This window comes from Oryza sativa, chromosome 2 (genome assembly GCF_034140825.1).
Source record: "Oryza sativa Japonica Group chromosome 2, ASM3414082v1".
NCBI classification, from domain to species: domain Eukaryota; kingdom Viridiplantae; phylum Streptophyta; class Magnoliopsida; order Poales; family Poaceae; genus Oryza; species Oryza sativa.
This window is the reverse complement of record NC_089036.1, coordinates 30116890-30140599: the sequence shown is the minus strand read 5'-3', so window position 1 is coordinate 30140599 and position 23710 is coordinate 30116890. Positions and strand designations below refer to the sequence as shown.

The following is a 23710-nucleotide window of genomic DNA, read 5'->3' as shown; positions in this document are numbered from 1 at the left end:
GGCTACCACATGCATATACTTACCTTTTTTCTCTTCCGAATTTCAATAAAAGCATTTTCGACTTCTTGAGGACTGTGTCTGTGCCATCGTTTCCTTTTGAAGAATCTTGGCTTGAATTAGCACGCTCGTGCTCGACCCTGCCCTCGGCGGCCCGGGCCGGCTAAAATCGCCAAACGGGGCCCAGAACCGAGCCGTGCCCCGGGGCGTGGTGACCTCCGGGGGGGAATCGGCAAAGGCCCACAATCGGGTCATCCATAACCCTCGGTCACCGCGCTCCCGGCCTGGCCAGTCTCGACACGAGGATCTCCCCAGGCACTGGCTCCGACCCGCGCCGTTTGAGGCTGGGACCTGGGCACGAGCCCTTGTTCAAGCCAAGACAAAGAAGGACCGCGGCAAGAACCATCCTCGTCTCATACACACAACAAACAGAACTGACGTGGAAATTTCCTCTTTACTTGATTACAGATTAAATCAGTCTATACAAGAAGGGGGCCCGAAAGCCTCGGAAGAAGAAGCAAAAGTTATTAAGATTGGCGGGGGCCTGGGGGCTCACTCCGACGCGCCCGGGACGTCGGCCTCGTCGTCGCTGTCGTCCGCACCGTCGTCACCGCCCTCCTCGTCGGAGTCGAGCGCGAACGCGAGCCGAGGGGCCGTACCCTCGAAGCTGTGGACGATATGGTCGGTGGCGTCCCGGACCTTCGCGCGCGCGCCGTCCTCGGTTCCTGGAGGGAACTCTTCCAGCGCTGCCCACGGGGAAAAGTCAGGGTCCCTGGCCTGGTGGCTTGCCAGTACGAGCTCCACCGCCCCCCGGGCGAGGTCCCTCGAGGATGACATGATCGTCTCCTCGAGCTCCTTGGGGAGCCGCTCGAGGGCCCCGGTCATCTCTGAGAGGCGCTGGGCGAGGCCCCCCTGGTTGGCGGCGTACTTCGCGTGCCGCCCGCCCCAGAGGCCCGCCTGCCGCCCGGCGCGGTCTAGACGGGAGACGGCGTCCCGAAGCATGCCGGGCCCTACTTCGCTCGCCAAACGGAGGGCCTCGACCTCCCCGGCGGACGAGTCCAGCGCGCCCTGCAGCTCGGCGATGGTGTGTTCGGCGGCTGCGAGGCGGGCGGCTAGGTCGCCGTGGCCCGCGGCCGCCCCGCCGCTGTGCGCTCTCACGTCCAGCTCCTTCGCCCGCGCCTCGAGCTCAGCGGCCCGCTGATCCAGTGCTGCCCTCTCGGCGCGGACGCCTTCCAGATTGCGACGCGCCTGCTCCTCCCGCACTGCCTCGCGGAGGAACAGGCTGTCCGCCAGCCGCTGCGCCACGGCCTCGGCCTCCTCGAGAGCTCGCCCCCACTCGGTGAGCGCGTCCTCGCGGAAGCGGAGTGCGGACTCCTCTTCGGCGCAGGCGGCCTCGTGCGCCGCCAGTGTTGCCTCCCGGGTGGCGACGGCGGCCTCGCGGTCCGCCAGGTCTCTCTCCTTCGCGTCCAGGGCGCGGGCGCGCTCCTCCAGCGCCGTGGCGCGAGCCTCAAGGGCCTCTTCGCGCTGCCGGGACGCCGCCTCGTTCTCCGCCACCCGCCGTTCCCGGGCAGCGGCGGCGTCAAGGACTCCCCGGGCGGCGTCGAGCTTCTCCTCTAGCTCCGCCGCCCGGCTCCCGTATTGGAGGCGGAGGTCGTCCCGCGCCTCGTCGAGCACGGCGGTGGCGATGAGGGCAGTCTCCCGCTCCTCCTCCACCTCCCTGGCGATCTCCGCCAGCTCCCTACGACGGGCCTCGAGCTGTGAGGTGTGCCGGCGGTGCGCCTTGCGGCCCGCCTCCACCATGGCCTCCACCGAGCGCCGCCCCTCCTCGACGCGCGCCCACGCCGCGTCGAGCTCCGCCCGCTCCGCCTGCAGGGCCTCCATCTGGGCACTTAACCCGTCCAGCACCGTGCTGTTCGCGGCGACCAAGGCCTGCAGGAAGGGCTCCGCACTCAGTGGGGCAGCGGAAGACAGAGGGGAGAGTCGCCTCGGTGTGGGCGCCGCGCGGCTCGGCCCGCCGATCGACGTGCCGGACTCGGGGGCGCCCCCCGAAGCTGGCTCGTCCCAAGCGTCGCCCGAGGGGTCAGGCCTGAGCGGCGCGCCCACGGCTTCGTCGTGGGTGGCCTCGGAAGTCGTCGTCGCCTCGGGTGGAGTCGGGTCAGGGGTTTGGCAGGCCGCCTGGCGTGCGCGCGCCGCCTCTGCCTCCCGGACGGACTCCCCGGCCCGGCGGAGTCTGGCCTCCTCCCGAGCGGCCTACTCAGCCTGGCGAACCCGGACGGCCTCCTGGGCAGCCTCCTCGGCTTCCCGGAAGCGGTCCACGGCTTCTCGCCGGTCAGCTTCCCGCCTCCGGACCTCCGCGGTCGCCGTCTCCTCGGCCTCAGACCGGCCGGACTTGGAATGGCGGGGGGGGGGGGGGGCGACGGGATCTCGCTGAGGCAGAAGAAAAACCAGAAGACAAAAAGAAACGGGTGAGTGAAAACTCGCCTTGGGAGATGGGAGGATGAATACGGCCGCGGTGGGCATGGGGACGAACCTGCGGGGAGGTCGGCTAAATGACCACCTCGGGGGCGAGATGAGGTTCCCCCGGCATGGCACGATCCCCCCCATCTTGCGGAGCCGTTTCTTCTTTCGCTCCCCCTCGGGCTGCGGCGTCGGCGCGGCACCCTCCGAGCGCCTGCTGCTGGCACGCACCGCCCCGCCCCCTTGGGGAGGAGATGGGGGAGGGGTACCCTCCTGCTTCCTCTTCCCCCGGGCGTCGGCAGGGTGGCTGCCCCCCGGGCCCCCGTCGCGGGGCCCAGAAGCACGACCCCCTCCCGGGGTAGATTGTTCCCCCCTGCGGCTCCCACCTGCGCCATCGTGGCCTCGGGGGGCCCGCTCCCCCGACGCCCCGACCTCCTGCATGATGGTCAGGATGTTGGCGCGCTCTGGATCGCAGCAGAGGGGGAGGACCCCTTGGGGGATGAGGGATGCCTCCACGGAGCTGAGATTCAGCACCCGTTGGACCACCATCCTGAAATCCTCAGGGTCCCAGTCCCATTTGCGCCCCTGGTGGGTCCTCATGATGTCCTCGGGCCCGGTGTACTCCCAGGCGCCCCGGGCGCGCCGCTGGAGCGGCGCGATCCGGCGACGAAGGTAGTCGCCGAACACCATGGCCCCCGTGAGCCCCTGGGATCGCAGACCCGCCAGGCGGTCAAGAACGGCGTCGTAGCCGTCTCCCAGATCTACCGCCGCCCGCCAGCTGGAGGCCTGCGCCGGAGGCTGGTTCGGAAGTCGGAGGCGCGCTTCGTCGGCGAGGGGGGTGTAGAACCAATCGCTCTTCCAATCGTCCCACTTTTTGCGAAGGACGCAGGGAATGTAGCGGTTCAGCACCTGCCCCCGCGGCTGGAAGTAGCAGCCACCGACTACCGTCGGCGGCGACACCGGCTGTACGGTGAAGAACCACCGGAACAGCCGGAGAGATGGGCGCACCCCGACAAACATCTCGCACAGGTGCGCGAAGATGGCCAACGTCATTATCGCGTTGGGGGTGAGGTGCGCCATCTGGAGATCATAAAACTCCAGAATATCCATGAAAAAAATAGAGAATGGCGGGACCAGCCCCGCCATTGCGAAAGAGAGGAAGAAGACGGACCGCCCCGGGTAGTGCGGCGCCGGGCGTCCCTCGCCCAGCGTGACCACCTCCCGGCCGGTGGCAGATTCCGGCATGAATCGGCGCGGCAGCCCGGCCTGCCTCTCGCTCACGATGCGGGAAGGCGGCAGCACGCTACCCTCGAGCGGTGCGGAGCCCCGTGCCATGACGCCGGCGGAGGAGGAGCTTGAGAGCGAGCGAGTATGGCAAGGGTAGGGCGCAGGAAACGGAGAGTCAGAGCACAAGTGGCAAAGGCAAGGGGAAGAGTGGTGAGAGGAAGGAAACAAATCCCTTCCTTGGCGTCTTTGTACCCTTGCCAACGCTATGCCCGGCTCCTGGCTTCCCGCGCCCACTACCTCGCCCCCTCGTTTCTCGCGCCCACGCCTCCACTAACCCCACTTGCCCGTTTGCGGCGCACGCGGCAGATGTGCGGCCGTGGCGTTTGAGATGGGGCAGATCGTGCGCGCATTAACTGCGCTCGCCAACCGCGAAAAACGCCATCATCGTGTCCCCAGGCGAAACAAACCGGCTCGTCCCGATTCGCGCGCTGCTCGAGTAATGTAGCGGTCTTGAAGAGGCCGCTCATTATTGTCGATCGGTTTTTCCCTTGCCGATGCGCGCGATTTGCGACCGTTGGGTTTCCGCCCGCCTGTGGGGACCGGCCCCACCTGTCACCGGGCCTAAGGAGTGGCATCACGCCCGAGCGCCTCCCTCGAGGGGGGCGGTCGCCCTGGCGTAACGCCGGGGGCTACTGTCGGTGACATGGGGCCGGGGGTATCGTGACTAGAGGCTTGGGTAGCCGCGGTCACCCACGTGGCCTGACCCCCTCGGGGGGGGGGTCGGGCCCGACGGTGACGTGGCCACCCCTCCCTCTGTCTCCCCGAGGGGTCGGGCCGCTCCCGTTTCGGCCCCGAGGGCTGGGGTGCCCCGACCCCCTGTGGTTTTGGCGCCACGTGTGTGGGTTAGGTGAGCACAGCGGGCTCACCTAACCGCATTTATAGCAGGTTGGACGAGTGCGCCACGCCGCATTTAATGCGGCGCAGCGCACGCTTATCCGGTCCGTGACCAGTCGCGGTGTGTGACCGGTCACAGACCGGTCAGATCGCGGGTTAGGTGGCAACAGGCAGCCTGTCACACGCCTCGCCCCGTCCCGTCGGAATGATGAGAGCTTCGTGGCTCTCGTCCCTAGCCGGAGCCGGCGTGCTAACTCCTGGAGTTGGTATGTCAGTCCCGGTCAGATCCATTCCTGGCTTCAGCGCAAGTATGGCAAGGAAGTCGCTGGCCATTAAATAAAGGTTGAAATGGGCGTCCACCGAAAAAGGGGCGAGCAGAGCAGGAGACGTGCGCTCTGCTTGTCAGAGGTCACTTCCGGCTGTAGACTAGCCCTCATTGTAAAAGCATGTTTCCTTTCTTAGGTGGCGAGAGGCCCTTGTGGTGACCCCTGACCAGAGAAAAAGGAGGCCCAGGCCTAGAAAGAAAGGAGAGAGAAAAAAAAGAGGAGAAGAGAGGGGGCGAACGGGGCTAGAGCCTGAACTCTCTCTCGCTCTCCGGCTCTCTGTATTCCTTCACTCACAGATCCACCAGAACACAGGAGTAGGGTGTTACGCTTCTCAGCGGCCCGAACCTGTCTACGTCGCCCGTGTCTCGCGCATTTCTTCTCTCGCTGACGTTCCTCAGATCGAGGGCGAAGAACCTCACTTAGCGCCCCCGGCCGAACCGGCAAAGGGGGGCCTGCGCGGTCTCCCGGTGAGGAGCCCCACGCTCCGTCACATGCACACAAGTATTTATAACCCACATGCAATATCTTGATTTGCTATTGGCTAGAAAATATTGGGGATGATGCATGCATTGAGTTTGTTGATAGAATAAATATAGTATGAGAGAGTTATTAGTTTGTCTTGGTCTTGATATAGCTATGAAATATATAGATTAATTTGGAATGGAGGGAGCATAAGGTTGCCACATATCTTGCGTTAGACAAATCTAACTAAGTTAGGTGGATTAGTCATACTTAAGACAAGATTCTTTCTTCACTATATAGGCTTCGCATGCCATTGAGATAAAAAGATGTGGCAATAGTGGCTTATGCTAACTAAAGTGTATCTTCAATTTTGTTAGCCAAACCTTAGGTAAGTTGGCCAAAATATTATTCCATCCGTGTATTTTAATGTATGACGCCGTTGACTTTTTAATCAACGTTTGACAACTCGTCTTATTCAAAATTTTTATGCAAATATAAAAATACTTATGTCATGCTTAAAGAACATTTGATGATAAATCAAATCACAATAAAATAAATTATAATTACATAAAATTTTTAAATAAGACGAAATGTCAAACGTTTGTCAAAAAGGTCAACGGCGTCATACATTAAAATACGGAGGAAGACAAGCTTGGTAATAATTTGAAGTACTGAACTAATTAGCAGTCCAGTTATCTTGGTGTATGTTCTTGCGTGCCTTGTTGATTATGAGAAGGAAAATATTGAGACAATGTGTTGTTTCTTTTCCTTTGGCGTTGAAACATGTCGTCTCGGTGTACTGTTGATTATGAGAATGAAAATATTGAGACAACGTTGTTTGCTCTAGATAAACTTAATTGTCTGTTCATGTTTTAACGAGCTCAGACGAATCGAGCTGGAGCCTCGCAGAGGTTGAGCCTGTGTTAAGCTCGAAGGTCAGCCTTGGCTCGTGCGAGCTCGGCTTGTTATAGCAGCCGGACCCGGTTGGTAAATGCATGGGCATCCGGCCGTTGATCTTTTTGAAAGTGTTTTTGACCCATTCTACCATTTGAAGCTCCATGGCAAGTATGGTCAAGCTGAGCTGCTAGGCAGATGTACAAAAGCGTTTTTGACTCATTTCTGTTTTAGGCAATGATTCCATTACGTCTCTCGCTGCAACAAGCCAGATGATGGGCCAGTCGCTCATTTGGGCCGGATGAAATGCATGTGACCCGCTAGCAGCTAGGCGGAGGCAGTCACTCATTCGGGAAGGTAGTAGTAGCGTTGCTTGTAAGCCATGGACCATGGTCACAGCCTCAGGATGACAATGCATGTGAATATGTGATGTAACCGCTAGCAGCCTTTTCCCCGAGACAATGCCGGACCGCGGACCGCGGACCGCCGCACCCCTCAATCGACGCACTTTTGATGAGGAATGCATGTGATGGTAGCCATCCATTTTTCCTATGGAGGGTTCAGATTTGAAGCTGCATTCTCACTCACCCGATAGGCACAGACATTTGTGTTCGTGCATAGCCGAGTTCTTAGCGGGCATTTGTAGGGAAAAAAGAAAATCTCAATTTGGTTTCTTTTGAATGGCCAGGTCACTTTGAGATTCCTTTATGCTAAAGCACCTCCGCTTTATCCATCTTCCCCCTCTTCTCTACGAGCCATTGCCGATATCGTACTTCTTGGTGAGCCATTCTCCTGCTCTTCTGCTCCCGTTTTGGCCGAAACTTTTTGGCAACATTGCTCAGACTCACTTCTTTTCTTGGGGTTTAGTGTCTGCTTCTTTCTCTCTCAGGTAGTAGCGAAGAAGAATAAGACCCTGTTTAGATGGGATTAAAAATATTTTTAAGTCTCTATCACATCGAATGTTTGGACACTAATTATAAATATTACGTAGGTTATTAATAAAAACCCATTCATAATCTTGGACTAATTCGTGAGACGAATCTATTGAGCCTAATTAATCCATGATTAGCCTATGTGATGCTACATATTAATAAAACTCATCTATAATCTTGGACTAATTCATGAGACGAATCCATTGAACCTAATTAATCCATGATTAGCCTATGTGATGCTACAGTAAATATTCTCTAATTATGGATTAATTAGGCTTAAAAAATTTATCTCGCGAATTAGCTTTCATTTATGTAATTAGTTTTGTAAGTAGTCTATATTTAATACTCTAAATTAGTGTCTAAATACAGAGACTAAAATTAAGTCTCTGGATCCAAACACCACCTAAGTCATTCCTTACGAAGAAGTGCTTTTCATAGCTCTGAAGATCTGAATAATTTTAGCACTGAAACTTTGTATTAGTTTCAACAATGTGCAGAAGGAACATGACAGTTTGTTAAACAAAAGTACGAATTTCAAAAGTAAAACCCCATACTCCAGCAAAACAGAAGAGAAATGGAAGCCCCAATCTTTTTTTTTATATCGAAGTAGTAGTAACAAGTTAGCAACAGATCAAATAAAAGTACTGTTAGATTGCGCAAATATTACACAGAGAAGAGTTTGTGAAGTGCAACTCACCAGCAATATTCAATAGCTCTCAGCATATTGCACATTAAGGCCTTGTTTATATCTTACCCTAAAATTTTACACCATATTACATTGAAAGTTTAAACACCCACCTCATAAAACTATTAAATATAGGCTAAAAAACAATTAATTGTACAGATTGCGGCTACTTTGCGAGACGAATCTTTTAAACATAATTGCTCCATGATTTGACAATGTGGTGCTACTAATAACATGTGCTAATGCAAGATTAATTAGGCTTAATAAATTCGTCTCGCGGTTTACTGACGGATACTGTAATTAGTTTTGTTATTAGTGCCGGAACACCCTTTACGACATCATATATAATACCCGATGTGATATGCCAAAACTTTACCCCCTAGATTTAAACACTCCCTACTGAAAACAACGTGTAACGCGCTATGGTGTGAGAATTCTATTTACAAATTTTGCATCACAAACGAATGACCAAACAAATTCTAGGCCTCACGAATTCACGATCGAAACAGCCAATGAAGCACTGAAAAACTACATATTTCAGATCCAATAGCAATTTGGACCATCAAATGACGTTTCTGATTTGGGGGTTTGTTTTGCAGATTTTTCAGAATTTGGAGCTGCTGACGAACTTGGAGGTGGACTAGAAGGACAAGATCAAGGAGAAACCGGAGAAGATCAAACTCAAGCAGCTGCCTTACCTTGTCTGCATCATTGTCGAGGCTTGTGCTTGCATCACTTTGCATTAACGATGAAATTTCATGTTGAATTAGAGGGTAGGTCTAATCGGCGATCGATCGCGATTCGGTCGCCATGCACGACCACGTTTCCATGCAGAGCAACCGCTTTAGCCGATAGCAATCATTTCCCATTCCGTATCTCTCCACCGAGCCTTGAGTGGTTCATCCTAATAGTGTGATGGTCCAGCCCAAAAAATTTATACATACACTTTATATGCAAAATAATTAATATATAAAACTTCATGTATAGACATATTATATGTGTACAAATTTTGTAAGTACATGCGTACAAACTTTTTATGTACAAATTTTGCACATATAAATTTGAAACAAATTCAACGGTGTGTTAAATTAGTCTCGAGAAAAATATATATATAGAATTTTATTACATCAGAAAAAACTATACATAGCAATTTTGTACGTATATATTTTACATATATGTGCATTTAAACTTTGCACGTGTAAAGTTTATATCTATAAACTTTGTATATGTAAATTTAAAACAAATTTTAAAGTGATATATGTGGGTTTGAGGCCCATGTGCATGCTGGCAGCCCACTCTAAAGAAAAAGCCCAGCTAAAAACAAGGCCCACACATCAGTCCAGAAAGGATTAAGTCTATTTTGCCTTCCTCATTTCTTGCTCCTGTTAAAATCATATTCCTCAATTGTACAACCAGCGAGTAATGTGACTATGAACCGCGCCACCGCAAGGTCTGGCACCTGGAACGATGGTGTATATTGCATCCAATCCCATAAAAAAACAACTTATGGGGAAGTGGGACAGAGAGTATTTTCGTAGATCTTTCAAAAACACGTGTATAAATAAAAAAGTTTAAAAATAATGTAACTTTTAAATTTTTATTCGATAAGCAACCGCATAAGCAAACCGATGGGGGTGTTATATAATCCAAACGGAGGATGTATTAAATACATGTTAACAGAATGAAAAACTAAACCTGTTTTTTTTACTAGACTTCCCACTAAAACACGTTTCACAAGAACAGACAACACTAAGCGAGTAGGGCACAGGGCAACGCAAGCATCAAAAAATAAACAGTTCTGCGGGTCAGGCATAAAGAAACCAATAGAGTATCCGGAATCTGAAATCTGAGGAAGCATAAAGAAACCAATAGGGTATCCGGAATCTGTAATCTGAGGAAGCATATCACCACACAGCTGCTACAATTTGAAAGCTTGAGAGGTTTTAACAGCCCTGGATTGCCCCTAGAAAGGAATCACAATTTTGTGGCAGCCACCTACAATCCACAAGCTGGCCTCCAAAAGATTTTCCATCAGCCAAATGAAAACGGGTGAAGAAGCATCATTGAGGCATGACGAGTCATAGAGCATGCGAATATCCACGCACAAACTGCAAGTATATAATTAACAAAAAAAAACTAAATTGATGAAAACGAACAAAAAGATCAGAACAAGATGTCCTGACATATTGTGATGCACTAGAAACTTACGTAACCACTGTCTATCTGTTAGCTTGCGCCTTCATCTTTTATGTGCATTGCTAAGGGCTTTTCTCTTTTTTCGAAGCTCTGATAGACTGACGCTATCAACGTGTGGTTTTACTCTTTTTTGAAGCTCCGGCACTAGTATCAACTGGTGGCTTCCTTTTCTCTAATAAAACATTCTTTTGGTCCATAAAAGGCTGCAAAATGTCCTTGATTGCCTACACAAAAACCAAGAGATTGTAAATAAGAGAAATTTGTGATGTTATTGATTGCAAAAGATTTCAAAATACTGCACCTTGCTTTTTATCTGTGTTTGAATCTTCTGAACATGTTGTATAATAGATTGCACCTTATAGGCCCGGACAGCACCTCTATTGTCGAAGCAGATCCCAACCAAAAGACCATCAACAGTAAAGACAGGGGACCCAAATGAGGCACAAGGAAGTAGCACAATCATGAGTAAAATCCGCCTTTCTTACAAACCTAATTAAACATTTCATAAGAGCCTATAAATATAATTTAATCATTTAATAGGACTAATTAAGCATTTCATAAGAACCAACAAATCTAATATAATCATTTAATACTCCCTCCGTTTCACAATGTAAGTCATTCTAGCATTTCCCACATTCATATTGATGTTAATGAAACAGAGGAAGTAAGACAGATGAAATTAGATAAAAATAAGGATTTTAGCTCACCGGACCGATCCAGGAGATAAAAGGTACTTTTGGATTCTGATATCCCAAGGTGTAAACATCCTCATTAATCAACGGTCCAGATTCACAGATTTTCACAGCAGCTAATGGATTAGTGCATTTTGGTTTGCTTAGCATGAAAGAGACAACTATCAGCAATTGATACATCGGTAAAGTTAATCGCCACACTCTCCATGTTCAAGCCAGGAAAAACAGCAGCATAGAGCCCTTCAGAACCATAACAAAATGTCCCCTTGTCTGTTATGACGTAGCATGATAGCTTCTTCTTCGCAATAACTATTCCTGGAGCAAATAAAGTCGGTTTTCCTGCACTCATAGCTATTATCCTAACGAAACACATTTGAACCTTGGCTTGGAGATTATCAAAAGTATCCTGGTAATGAAACATCATATTAAAAAAAAGCCATTAGGATCATTTGATATCTACCTCCTATAAAGAAACAAGCATACAACCATATACAAGAATTTGAAAACTTGAGATCATGTACAATGGGAGGTATATAAAGAACTTGAGGTTATGTGAATGATTGGTGCTTATAAATATGGTGCCTAAAAGAAGGATGTGTCCATATCATCGAGAACTCATATATAATTTATATTGTCTACTGCAAAATTCTTTTCTCAAGTGTAGATTATTATTTTTTTGATAAGGGCATGCCCATTTCTATTGAAGTACAGAAAACATGGTAGGAAGAAGGGAGAAGTTTAGGAGACAAGACATTACAAAAGTCAATACTCCTACGGTAAGTAGTTTCCACACACACACACACACACACAGAGCCAGCGGACCAGATCCTTCCCTCGACACACTAGAACTACTAGAACAGCAGTACTGAGCCTTCACTAACTGGAGCGTAGCCTAGGGACTGCATCTACAGGATTGCAGCATCGTGCAGACTCCTACTTGATACAAAAGCAAAGAGAACCCAGCCATACTAACAATATAGCCATATTAACAATACTACAAGTAAACAGGACACGATCAATCACTACTGGTACCACAAGTGCTCAGACAACTACCTTTTCCTATTATTTTATACATAAACAACTGCCAAGCATCACACACAAAAAATATGAACAACACAAATCTGATTCTATTTACTATATAAGCACTCCATGTAAGCACTTGCGCAATTAAGCATTTATAACAACAGAACCAAGAAACCACCACGGGCTGCTGCAGGCAGGGGTTCAGCCAACTTATTTCGAGAAACCAAAGAGAGAGCAAGTTCAGTACAACATTAGTTTTGCCTAGTGCCTTAGACCATGCAAAACATCAATTAATCGTAATGTATAGAAAAAGTGAGTGACCGATTCAAGCACATACGAACAGAAAAGAAAAAAGAAAAGAGGAGGGGAAAAAAGCAAGCTCACCTTAGGCAGCATTTTGCAAATGGGGGAAACAATACCCAAGTAAAGGGTGAATCGGTGTAGCAGGTAGCCAGGCCACCGGGTGGAGGTGCCTAGGAAGAGAGATCGTCGCAGTAGCTTATGAAGTAGTGGCGTAACAAGAAATTTTCGTCCGGTGGTCCTGCTTCACAAGTTCACATCACATACCAAAATTTTGTATCACCGCAAATCCCATGAGTACAAATTCAGGTAAAAGGCGAACAAATATACCAATAATATCTTATAACATCAGTAATCAACTAATTTAACTAGCAAGTTCAAAATGTGCACATATTACAATACAGATAGTTCAAAATGTGTACTCCCCACTCCTCTTCATGTCTTTACCAATCCTACAAACTAAAATAAGTCCGCGGCACATCACAAATTTAGCAATGGCAAATGCTTCCTTGATCAAACACAGTGAGAATAATGAAGATATGAGCTAGAGGTATAACCTGTAGGAGCAGGAGACGGCAGCCGGGAGCCGCGGCGCGGAGGGTAGAGAAGCCGCGAACGGCGGTCGACAGCGACGGGCAGGGGATGAGGGTCAGGCGACAGTGCGAGAGGGAGCCAGTCAGACGGGGTTCCCGAGCTCCCGGAGCTGGCGACCGGTGGCGGTGCGGCAGATGGACGCCTTCGCTCGGCGGTGGTCTGTGGCTGTGCCGATGCGGCGCCGCGGCGGGGACCGGTGGTGTGCGCCCCCGTCCTCCGGCCTACGCGGCTCGGGACAAGCGGACGGCGGCGGCGGCACCGAGACCCAGTGCTCAGTGGCGACGAGGAGAGGCAGAGAGAGGCTGCGAGGAGAGGCGAGGCAACGGCGGCGGCGCGGTCACGCGCGTGCGAGGGAGCAGCGCAGCGCCGCCGCGAAGCGCATTGCCTTACCGAGACCTAAGCGCAGCGCCCGCTTCTCCTTCTGCTTATTGGGCCTGAGTAGCTGGGCCAAAATCGGGGCTAGTCCCGAACCAACCGGGAGCGTTTGCCATTTGGAAAAAGTATATATAAGATCCCTCATCTTGTCACCGAATTACAACATCGTCCCTCAACTGAAAAACCAGATATATATGATCCCTCAACTTACAAAACCGGATCACCCTGAGTCATAACTTACAAAAACAGATTACTCTGGGTCATTAGGTGGTTGACACCAGTTTTGTCCTACGTGGCTGCCGGTGGGTGAACTCCTCAAGCGGGGGAGTGAGGCCCCCTTTGTTAATTCGGGCGGGGGGTAGCGGGTGAGAATTGAGGGTTTGGATGGATGTGTGCTGTAGAGGGGGTCGGGGCCCCTCAAGAGCAATGAGATAAAAGGAGTTTATACAAGTTCGGGCCAATGAGAAGCGTAACACTCTACTCCTGTGTATGATGATTTTTTTGAGCTTTGAAAGTCTCTGAATCTCGGATGTACAAACTAGAGTTGGTATGCAAAAGCTAATCTTTTGATCCCCCCACCAAGGACATGGGCCTCCTTTTATAGCCTAAGGAGGCACCACAGGAGTTTACCGGATTACTTAGGGGAGAAGGCGAAAAGGAATTTATCGGAGGATGAACTCCTCGAGCGGGGGACCGTGAGGCTCCTCCTTTGTTAGTTCGGCCTAGGGCAGTGGATGAAAATTGAGGAGCTGGAAGTATTTGAAGAAATGAGGGGGTCGGGCCCTCGAGAGGGGTGAGACAAAAGAGATTTAGATAGGTTCGGGCCGCTAAGGAGCATAATACCCTACTCATGTGTATGATAATTTTTCTAAGATTACAAAGTCTCTGAATCTCTAGCGAGGAAGCTAAGACTCAGCTTCCCTTCAGAATTTTTAGGTTTCAACCACCTCCTTCGTAGGCCTGGACCTCCTTTTGTACCTTAAGGGGTTACCACATATGCCATAAGAGCTACCTAGAGAGGAGGGAAAATGTTCTCTACATTAAATGCATGTCTTGTGCCTTAGCTCGGAAGCCATATGCACATTGCCTTGGTGGTGAGCCCATTAGAACAGGCCACCTGACACGGGGGGTGCCCTCGTCATCTCCCATTTAAGGGATGGAGACTTCTGGGCTCCTGTTACACCGGGAAACGGGATCCTTTCTTTGACCAGAGCGGGCGGACCGACTCCAGCTGGAATGAGAGGCTGAAAGCCTCTCGTCATTATGATGAGACGGGGCACTTCAAGGCTGTAGGCTGCTTGACAGACGGACAGTGCGCAGGTGCACTACCCCTAGTCCCATCGGTTATTCGATCGGTCACGGACCGGTCAGACGCGCTGCATGCCGCCATAAATGCGGGTAGGTGGGCTCTTGGGGGCGGCCACCTAACGCATCGCACGTGGCGACCCGCGGAGGGGGTCGAGGAAGCCCGACCCCCGGTCGCGGAGGGGGGCGGCCGCCCCCCTACCCCGGGCCCGACCCCGCTCGGGAGAGGGCCACGTGGGCACTAGGGGCAGCCTCCTTCCTCTAGTTTTGATACCCTCGGGCAAGGAGGGGCAGCTGTCACTCCACCCCGGGCCCGACCCTCCTCGGGGAAGTGCTACGTGGGTTTAGGGGCGGCCTCCTCCCTCCAAACATGATACCCCCGGGCCTATATCATCGACATAATTGATTATGCTAAAGAGCACGTTTTATTCTATTGACATGACGACCACATCCTCGACCGCCACAACATGGGCCCATCAAATCGAGCCGCTAGACACGAGGGAGCATTGTGTCATTCGCCAATTAATGGATGAAGACTCTTAATTGGGCTCCTGTTTACACCGGGAAACAGGAGGTCGGCTTTAGACCAGAGCAGATGAACCAGCTCTGGGCGGATCTAGGGGCTAGAAAAAAAAACCCCACCATCACGATGTGATGAGGCGGGGTAACTTGCCGCCGCCTGTCACCTGTTCATTGACTGGGCGGGGCAAACCGTCTGCCGCATGTCACTTTGTCAGTGGCTAGGCATGGCAAGCCACACGCACATCGGCTGCCATATGGGGCCCACCACATCAGGCCGGCTGACATGGGGGACGCCTGCGTCATTCATCATTTAATGGATGGGGACTTAGAGTGCAGGCTTGCACCGGGAATACAAACTCGGGCCTGGCCACACCGGATGGGATGAGTGGCTAAGAGCCCCTCATCATTACGATGGAACGGGGCATAACCCGCTGCACGCCGCCTGACATGCGGTCAGGGCATGAGCGCTCTGCAGTCGTCCCATCCATCATTCGGCCGGTCATGGACCGGTCACTGACCAGTCACAGGCCGGTCTGGCGCTCGGCACGGCGTGGAACGCCCGCTGCAACTGCCTTAAATGCGGTTAGGTGGACGCTGTGAGGCACCCACCTAACCATATACACGTGGCGGCTCGACCCCTCGGGCTTGGAGGGGATGGCCGCCGCCCATCCTTGGGCCCGACCCCCTGGGAGGAGTGCCACGTGGACACTGGGGGCAGCCTCTTCCCTCCAATCTTTGTACACCCTGGCCCATATCACCGATAGTGGTGGCCATACCTGGGTGACCATGTCATCACCCTCTCCCTCTCTCTCCCCTCTTCTCTCCTTTCCTCCTCCTCCTTCCCCTCTCTCTCTCTCTCTCTCTCTTTCTCTTCTACCCTCGTCTAGGTGGGCCGGCCAGCCAGCGGGTTCGAAGGAGGCCGGCTGAAAGGGTCAATTAGGCCTAGAGGGGGGTGAATAGGCTAATTTAAAACTTTATGCGGAAGCTAAAACTGAAATAAGGTCGGAAAGTCTGATCCACAGTCAGACTATCCAAAAATATCAGATAGTCTGATGTTGGATCAGACTGTCTGATCCACCAATGAAGCACAACAAGTAGATCTATCACACAGACAAGAGTAAAGCACAAACAGCAACTAGATCTATAGTGGCACAATTAAGCAAAGCTAAAAGGAGGATGAAGGGAGATCACCAATGATGAAGTTCACGAAGTTGTTCCCGGAGTTCAAATCCTTGAGGGGATTCTACTCTCCGTTGAGGAGCTCACTAAGAGCCGGGTCTTTGCTAACCCTTTCCTCAAGAGGTTGCACTAAGCACTCCTCCTTCCACTAAGGGGTATCTCTTTCCTTGCGGAGGCGAGATCCGGCCTTCACAAACTTCTCCCGGCCAACCACACATAGATCGGTGGCTCGGGAGTGACACCTAGCCGTCTAGGAGTCCTCAACCTCCAAGAGTAACAAACACCACACAACTCTTGGTCAAACCCTAGTGCTCAATATCGAGTGAAACACACACTAGGCCCTCAAACACCAAATCCACAACCACCAAGATCCACCACACAAAGAACAAGGAGGGATTTGAGAGAGGGAGAAAGAGCTCAAAGATCCAAAGCACCTTAGCACCAAGTTCAACCCAAAGTGAATGAGAATGAAATGAGTTGGGTAACCCTAGAAAAGGGTTAGGTGGGGGGTATTTATAGACCCCCCCCCCCAAAAAAAATGTGGTCGTTGGAGAGGAATCTTTCAGCCCACGTCGGATAGTCCGATACAAGATCGGATAGTCCGATATTTTAAACCTCCAAGGCAACGAGAAACAGAGAACGAAGTTCCATGAAATTTCGGACTTTCCGAGACATCAGACTAACTGATGTTAAATCGGAGTATCTGATATTTTAGAAGCAAAAACTTCGTCCTCAAACAGAGACTCAAGTTCTATGAAATTTCGGAGTCTCTGTATCATCAGACTATCTGATCCGACATCGGATACTCCGATACTTAGAAAAACTCACTCGATAGGATTTTTTCAAATCAAGACAGAGAGTGAAGTTCTGTGAAAAATCGGATAGTCTGATTTCAAATCGGATAGTCTGATGTTGATCAAGTAAAACTACAATAACTTTTTACTCCGAACTCCGATTTCGAAGATCTTGGACTCTATGAAAAGCTAGTTTCGTGGGTCAAACCCAACATAAAACATGGTCCAAAACCTTCAAGAGATGTTGAAAAACTTGCAAAGAAACCCGGTGTAAGTGTTGTGACAAGTGAAACAACTCGGGATTGAAATTTTTACTTAGGTTTTTCAACTCACACAAAGATGAAGCATTTTGAGCACTAGTATTCTACCAATAATATGCATGTGGTATCGCTCTTAATAGTACGACATTCCTACGACACAATGTAAGGTAAAAGATACAATATACCATTTGATCATTGCCGCATTGCATCGTGATGTCGCATTCATGGGGTATGCATCTCATTACAACATGTCGAGGACATAACAACCTTCACATTTGCTTGAATAAAAGTGTTAGTCCTCTCTAATCGCATTGTAATCAATCATCAAAATCATTAGGGGCCTAGATGCACTTTCACCGGCAACGGGTGATGCGGTGGGCGGCCTTGTTGGTGCAGTCTAGGAGTTGATGACCACACGTGCCACCTCCTCCGCCTCCACCTCCACAGTGCACACCTCCCACACCATCCTTCTCGCCAGGAATCCCCTTGCTGCCGCCCACCTCCTCGACGACGCCCACCACCAATCCTCACGCCCTCGTCGTCGCCACCGGCTCGAGACCTACGACATCGTCGTCGAGGCCACGCGCCGCCTACAACCGTGTCATGTTCCAGCTCCGCTGATCCAAGGCCATCCTCAACTTCCCCAACGAGGTCACAGCCGACTCAAATTCCTACATGAAATTTTCTTTGAATGCTTGTCTATAACTTTTCTAACTTTGTACTAGTGAAATTCATTTGTTTATAACCCTCAGTAGCTATTAAAAAACTAAACAATTAGCTATCTCAAACGGAGCCTCAATATTCAAATATAAGGAATATTAGGTTCTACCAATATCTGTTCTGAACATACTAACATATACTTCCTCCGTTCCACAATATAAGATATTTTGGCATCTTCATACCTCGTCTAAATTCACCAACATCTATATAAATTAGGACGCGTATATGAAATACATATATGGATCCATGCATCTATTTAAAACCCAAAACGTCTTATAGTGTGAAATAAAAGATATCATATAAATTCACCAACATTCATATGAATTTGGACATGTATATAAAGACACATACATGGATACATGCATAACTATTTAAAACTCAAAACGTCTTATGGTGTGAAATAGAGGAAGTATAAATTTAAAATATAGGTGTATATATTTGGCATATCCTTTTTATTTGTGCTATAATATATTATTAGTCTGTTTGTTAAAACTCTAATTCCTAAATTTAACTTCACTTGCTTTAGAGTGGAGTTGTGAAGCGGCTCGAACCCCACTCAGTTTACCTCTCTAGTCCATTTTATGATAGCTCTTCAGTATGTTCCGCTCCCTTTTTAGGTGAAGCTATAGTTCTGCCAACAAGCTCTCTATCTAGTACTACTGGTTCTATTATAGTTATTGGTTAAGTACTCTCTCCGTCCTAGAAAAAATAAATCTAGGATTGGATGTGACACATCCTAATACAACGAATCTAAACAGATATATGTTCAGATTCATAGTAGTAGGATGTGTCATATCTAATACTAGATCGGTTTTTTCTTGGACGGAGGGAGTAATGCCTTCCATGTGCATCCTAGCCATTCAGTTCTCTAGGCAAATAATTAGCCCTCCGAAATCTTGCTATTTAGAAGTATTTAATAAAGTCTATGTACAGAACTACTTGTTGAACCCCTGGGCTAATTCGCAAGACGAATCTAAAGAGGTATATTAATTCATAATTAGCGGATGATTACTGTAGTATCACTGTAGTAAATCATGGATTAATTAGGCTTATTAGATTCGTCTCCTAAATTAGCTTACGGGTTATGGAATGGGTTTTGTTAGTTATCTACGTTTAATACTTCTAAATAGTAAGATTCTGGAGGGCTAATAATTAGCCCTCCGGATCCAAAGAGGCCCTAGTTGATTATGCTCCCTTCAAGAGCCAGACCCTCGCTTTCCCCTATAGATGGCCATGAGGCCCGCTCGGCACGGCCCGGCCTAGGCACGACTAGGCACGGCCCACCAGCCATCGGGCCGGCACGGCCCGATCGGCCGCACCTCCGGCCTAGGCACAACCCACCAGTAGTCGGGCCGTGCCGTGCCAGCCCGAAGGCACGGGTGGCCCATCGTGCCTTTTTTTAAATAAGTCTATTCTCCCTCCCTCCTCTTTGGGCTGTGACATACTCCCTCCCTCCTCTTTGGGCTGACATATATATAGCTAAAATAAGTCTATTTTATGTCCCTATTCTTTGGACCGTGGCATATAATATGTCTATTTTTACTCCCTTTCATTGTGTGTTGGGCCTGGCTACCGGCCCAACGTGCCGGAGGAGGGGCCCAGGCACGGCCCGGCGGTCGGGCCGGACCGGCACGGGCCCTACCCCGTCGGGCCGTGCCGTGCTTAGGCCAGGCCAAAATGTCGTGTCGTGGGCCGGACCGTCGAGCCTCGGACCTTTTCGCCATCTATACTTTCCGCTTTCAAGCTACAGCTCTATCGTCGCTTGTTCGGCCCCTTTTCCTCCTTTCCTCCGATGATTCGTCGTCGGCGGAGAGAGGGAGAGGGGTCCGGTCCTTCCCCCTAGTATTAGGTTAGTTTAGTCGGGTTTTTCCTGTTTAGTCGGGGTTCTCCCGTTGTGTAGTTGGTTTTTTGAGTCCGGAGCAAGATGAACACAGCTGGAGCTAGCTCTGGAGTTTGTTCTCAGGGTCTTCTAGTCATCACTCGGGATCCCTCCAGATCTGCGAGTTCACAGGTAGCGTCGACCAACTTTCATTTCTTCGACGAATTTCTTCCTCGGCTGGTTCTCCTCTGCTACTTCTCCAGCGAAGGATTTTTTTTTCTCCAAGGCGTTTGATATTTCCAAGTCTAGCCGAGATGGTCTCAATCTCCTATAAATCGGGTATGCCTCTCAGTTTTCTTTGCAAACTGCTACGTTCTCTCTCTAATCCTCGCCAGTGGAATAGTTATAGGGTTCATCCTTGGAATTTTTGTCTGCAAGCCAACTTTCGCCAGTGGAAGTGGAATAGTTATAGGGTTCATCCTGCCAGTGGAATAGTTATAGGGTTCATCCTTGGAATTTTTGTCTGCAAGCCAACTTTCGCCAGTGGAATAGTTATAGGGTTCATCCTGCCAGTGGAATAGTTATAGGGTTCATCCTTGAAATTTTTGTCTGCAAGCCAACTTTCTTTCACTGATCCGGATCCGGATCCGGCGAATTTCTTATATGTTGTTGCTGATATTATTATGTGAATTCCAACATCCAAACCTCCTTTGCAAGGCCCCGTTTGGGACAGCATGTTGGTTCAATCTCCTGCAGCGCATCCTCCACCGTCAGAGTCAAGTTTCTGGATTTCGTCGTTGGGGTTGAAGGCAAAAAAGGGGGAAAGGACTCCATTGCTTTTTGCTATTTTTAAAGTCCTTTTCTGCACTTTATTAAGCTCAAGTGTAATTTGCCCAGTTCTAAGGGGCTTTTCTGCAAACCTGGTTGTATTCCAGTGTCCTCCACTGTATGCAAACTTGTACTCGTGTACTGTGTTACTTCTCTTACTTAAATAAAGTTACATGAGTTCAAAAAAAGAAAAGAAAAGAGCCAGACCAATAATCGGAGAATGAAAAAATATTACCAGGCTATTCTACTTTTACTTGTCAGGAGCATGAATTATCTCGATAGAACATTATGCAACTTTTACTAGGAGCCAGTTAGAAGGAAAGAATACGTATGCTCCACTTTTCTATACATCAGCTATCTATATGATGTCTTCAAAAGAAGTGATCCATTCCATCCTATAGCACACAATGCACTGTCGTACAACACAACGCACAACGAATTGAAGAGGTAATTCATCTTCCCAAATAACATACTTCCTTCATTTCACAATATAAGTCATTCTAGCATTTCCCACATTCATGTTGATGTTAATGAATCTACTAACATCAACATGAATGTGGAAAATTCTAGAATGACTTACATTGTGAAACAGAGGTAGTACCAACTAATCAACCAGCATGTGTTGCTATAAGAACTCAAAATGTAGAATAAAACATGAGTTTTAATAAACAGTCATATCAATATTAAGACAGAAATAAGCGCTTTTTTCGGGAGCAAGACAAAAAACGAGCACTTGTGCAGATGTGCTCAGCCTCCAGTAGTATACATGTCAGGAAATAAAGCAGTGATTGTGTGCGCTTTGCTCAAGAAGGAACAGATGAGCATCAAATGCCTTATTTTACCATCACATATTGAGATGTTTATGAAGACGTCAGGCCAAAGCCATAATTAAGATAACTCACTCCACATTATTTGTTTTTACTGGAGCTGAAAGTGAACTCTAACATTTAGGAAAAATGGGAGTAGCCCATTACCAAAAACAAAGTTCATATTTGAAGGGCATCCGCAATCGAACCAGCAAGGCTCAACACCTCAAATGGAGGTTGTTGGTTGATGGCTTTCACTGTTTGAGGGCAGGAGTCAGTGATCCAGAAATACGCAAACTTGTCAGCTGACCCAGCTGTGAGTGGGAAAAAAAAGGGTGAGAACTGAAGTTGAGTGGCTGAAAGGTAGAAAGAGAAGAGAATCACGAATTACCGGAATTAGTGTGAGTGAAGCGCTCATACGACTGCTTGGGAAAAACAGCATGAGTCACGTAAGCACTAACTTTTGCAGCACCATGAGCAGCCAAAACTTTCTGCAAAATAATTAGACAAAGAAGCATTAATGAGAAATGCAACATAAAGCAGCATATCCCATCAACAGTTTATGAATTAGTACGTCCTCAAAAGTGTTAAAACAATTACATGGAGTAAAATGAACATCAAGCCTACTAAAAAATGAAAATGCAAAAATAAGCATGTGACTGACTTTGCTAAGATCAGGTTTTACAAGGGCATGTAATTAATCTCTGTTTTTCAGGACCTCTGCCTGTTGGCAATTAATATGTGAAACGTATATTATAGGAGGCATTACTCTTTGTCAGACAACTAAAAACAAAGATAGCAAAAAACCATATCCCTCTTGGCCTCTCCCACTAAAGTGGAAGTAAGAAAATCCAACATTAGTAAAAATTAAGTCACTGAAGCACTACTTTGTAGTATCATGGCAAAGCCACAGACAGTATGTTGATACCTGACATTCTCTAAGAGTTCCCCCAGATTGCACTAAATCATCAACAATAACCACATGCCGGCCTTCAGGATTCCCCTCCTTAATTCGAACTATCCTCTTGTCACCTTCCCGAACCTTTGCGCAGACAACCTTATAATCAAACAGCCCAAAGTAAAAACTCGGAGTCTTTCAACCAGAAAAAAAAAAGAGCAATTCCACAATGGCATGCATAACCGAATTTCGACATGTTCATTCATTCACACAAAACAAGAAGCTAACCATTGGGAAGTTGAGCAATAGCTTGTGGAAACGCTTCCACGCCCCATCATCCGGGAAGGCAATGGTGATCTGCGCAACACACAAATCACACAAGTCAGCAGTAGCAACACGAATTGGGTACTTGAAAGAAATTAGTAGGACACCGGTGGCCTTGCTACGCACATTGTCAGCATCGGGGAGCTGCCGGAGGCGCTGCAGCAGGAGCGGAATCCCGGTCTCGAAGCAGGGGAGGACGTCGTCCCCGAAGTAGAACCTCTCCTGGAGCGCGTGGATGTCGTAGATGACGACGCTGGTCGGGCCGCCCCGGGACTTGGGAATCATGGAGAGGATGCGCGCGAGGGTGAACGCGGTGGCGACGTCGCCCTCCTCCTCGACGCGCTCGAAGGAGCCCGTGGGGAAGAAAGGCAGCACGAGCGTGAAGGAGGCGATGAACAGCTTGGGCAGCGCGAAGATGACGGAGATCTGCTCGAAGATGACCGACGGCGAGCTGAACGACGCCAGGAACGCCACGTGCTGCCCCCGGATGTCGTGCGCGTTGTTGATGAACAGGTTGGGGAACCCGTCGTCGAAGCTCCTGCGCGGCGGCGGCGGCGGCGGAAGCGAATCAGCGAATCAGGTGACTCCACGAAACCGGCGAGGAGGAGGAGGAGGAGGAGGAGGAGGACGGGGAGCGTACCTCCAGTTGATGGACTGGAGATGGATGGTGTCGGAGCTAGCGGCGACCTTGAGCGCGAGCTCCTCGCACTCGGAGCAGTAGAAGAGGTTTATCTGCTTCTTCGCCTTCGGCTGCCTCGCCACGACGACCTCCATCCTCGTCCCGGGCTCCCCGGCGGGCGGCTGCGGCGGCGGCGGCGCGCGCGAGCGGAATCTCCGAAAAGAACGGCGCGGGGGGACGCGAGCAGTGTGGTCGGCTTTATCGACAGGGGAGAAGCAGCAAAGGTCTAGGAGCAAATTATTCGCTCAACACTTTTCTTTTTTTTTTTCGCGAGCGTAAACCCTAGCTTAGACCCCAGCCGCGCGGCGCGAGCCACGAATCGGCCCGTGGTATGATCGATCGATCGGCCGACGCGAGCAGGCTGGATTTGGGCTCGAGGCGAGACTAGCACCTACTAGTAGCGGCGCAAATTGGGGAAGAAGATAATGCGAGATTTTTATAGAGCGCTACTTGCAAAAACTGACGAAAAAAAAACAAAAAGGGAGAAAGCATGGAACGCGCCGCCGCCGCTGCAACGCGACG

The 23710-nt window shown here is 49.6% G+C and overlaps 1 protein-coding gene and 1 long non-coding RNA gene across 4 annotated transcripts; both read right to left on the bottom strand.

The window, feature by feature from the left end:
• Nucleotides 1-9452: 9452 nt before the first annotated feature.
• LOC4330516 (uncharacterized) lies at nucleotides 9453-13067 on the bottom strand. Of its 3 annotated transcripts, none has more exons than XR_001542952.3 (6): nucleotides 12643-13067; nucleotides 12170-12329; nucleotides 10778-11168; nucleotides 10372-10559; nucleotides 10083-10294; nucleotides 9453-9982 (listed from the first exon to the last, which is right to left on the bottom strand). It is a non-coding gene; the product is annotated as an uncharacterized lncRNA (long non-coding RNA). The 3 variants fall into 3 exon arrangements; XR_001542951.3 differs by having other exon boundaries at nucleotides 12170-12326; XR_003240514.2 differs by having other exon boundaries at nucleotides 10372-10447; nucleotides 12170-12326.
• Nucleotides 13068-20937: 7870 nt separating this feature from the next.
• LOC4330515 (ribose-phosphate pyrophosphokinase 4-like) lies at nucleotides 20938-23593 on the bottom strand. Its single transcript, NM_001401951.1, has 6 exons — nucleotides 23150-23593; nucleotides 22636-23047; nucleotides 22474-22542; nucleotides 22216-22344; nucleotides 21679-21778; nucleotides 20938-21601 (listed from the first exon to the last, which is right to left on the bottom strand). Exons 1-6 carry the CDS (start codon nucleotides 23281-23283, stop codon nucleotides 21468-21470), a joined length of 978 nt encoding a protein of 325 aa, NP_001388880.1. The 5' UTR covers nucleotides 23284-23593; the 3' UTR covers nucleotides 20938-21467.
• Nucleotides 23594-23710: the final 117 nt, after the last annotated feature.

What these genes read in the sequence shown, in the direction of transcription:
- LOC4330515 (NM_001401951.1), bottom strand. Translation starts at nt 23,283, where the DNA reads ATGGAGGTCGTCGTGGCGAGGCAGCCGAAGGCGAAGAAGCAGATAAAC. An exon ending in CTCCAGTCCATCAACTGGAG is followed by an intron (nt 23,048 to 23,149) that starts GTACGCTCCCCG and finishes GCCGCCGCGCAG; the next exon opens with GAGCTTCGACGACGGGTTCC. An exon ending in AGCTCCCCGATGCTGACAAT is followed by an intron (nt 22,543 to 22,635) that starts GTGCGTAGCAAG and finishes TGTGTTGCGCAG; the next exon opens with ATCACCATTGCCTTCCCGGA.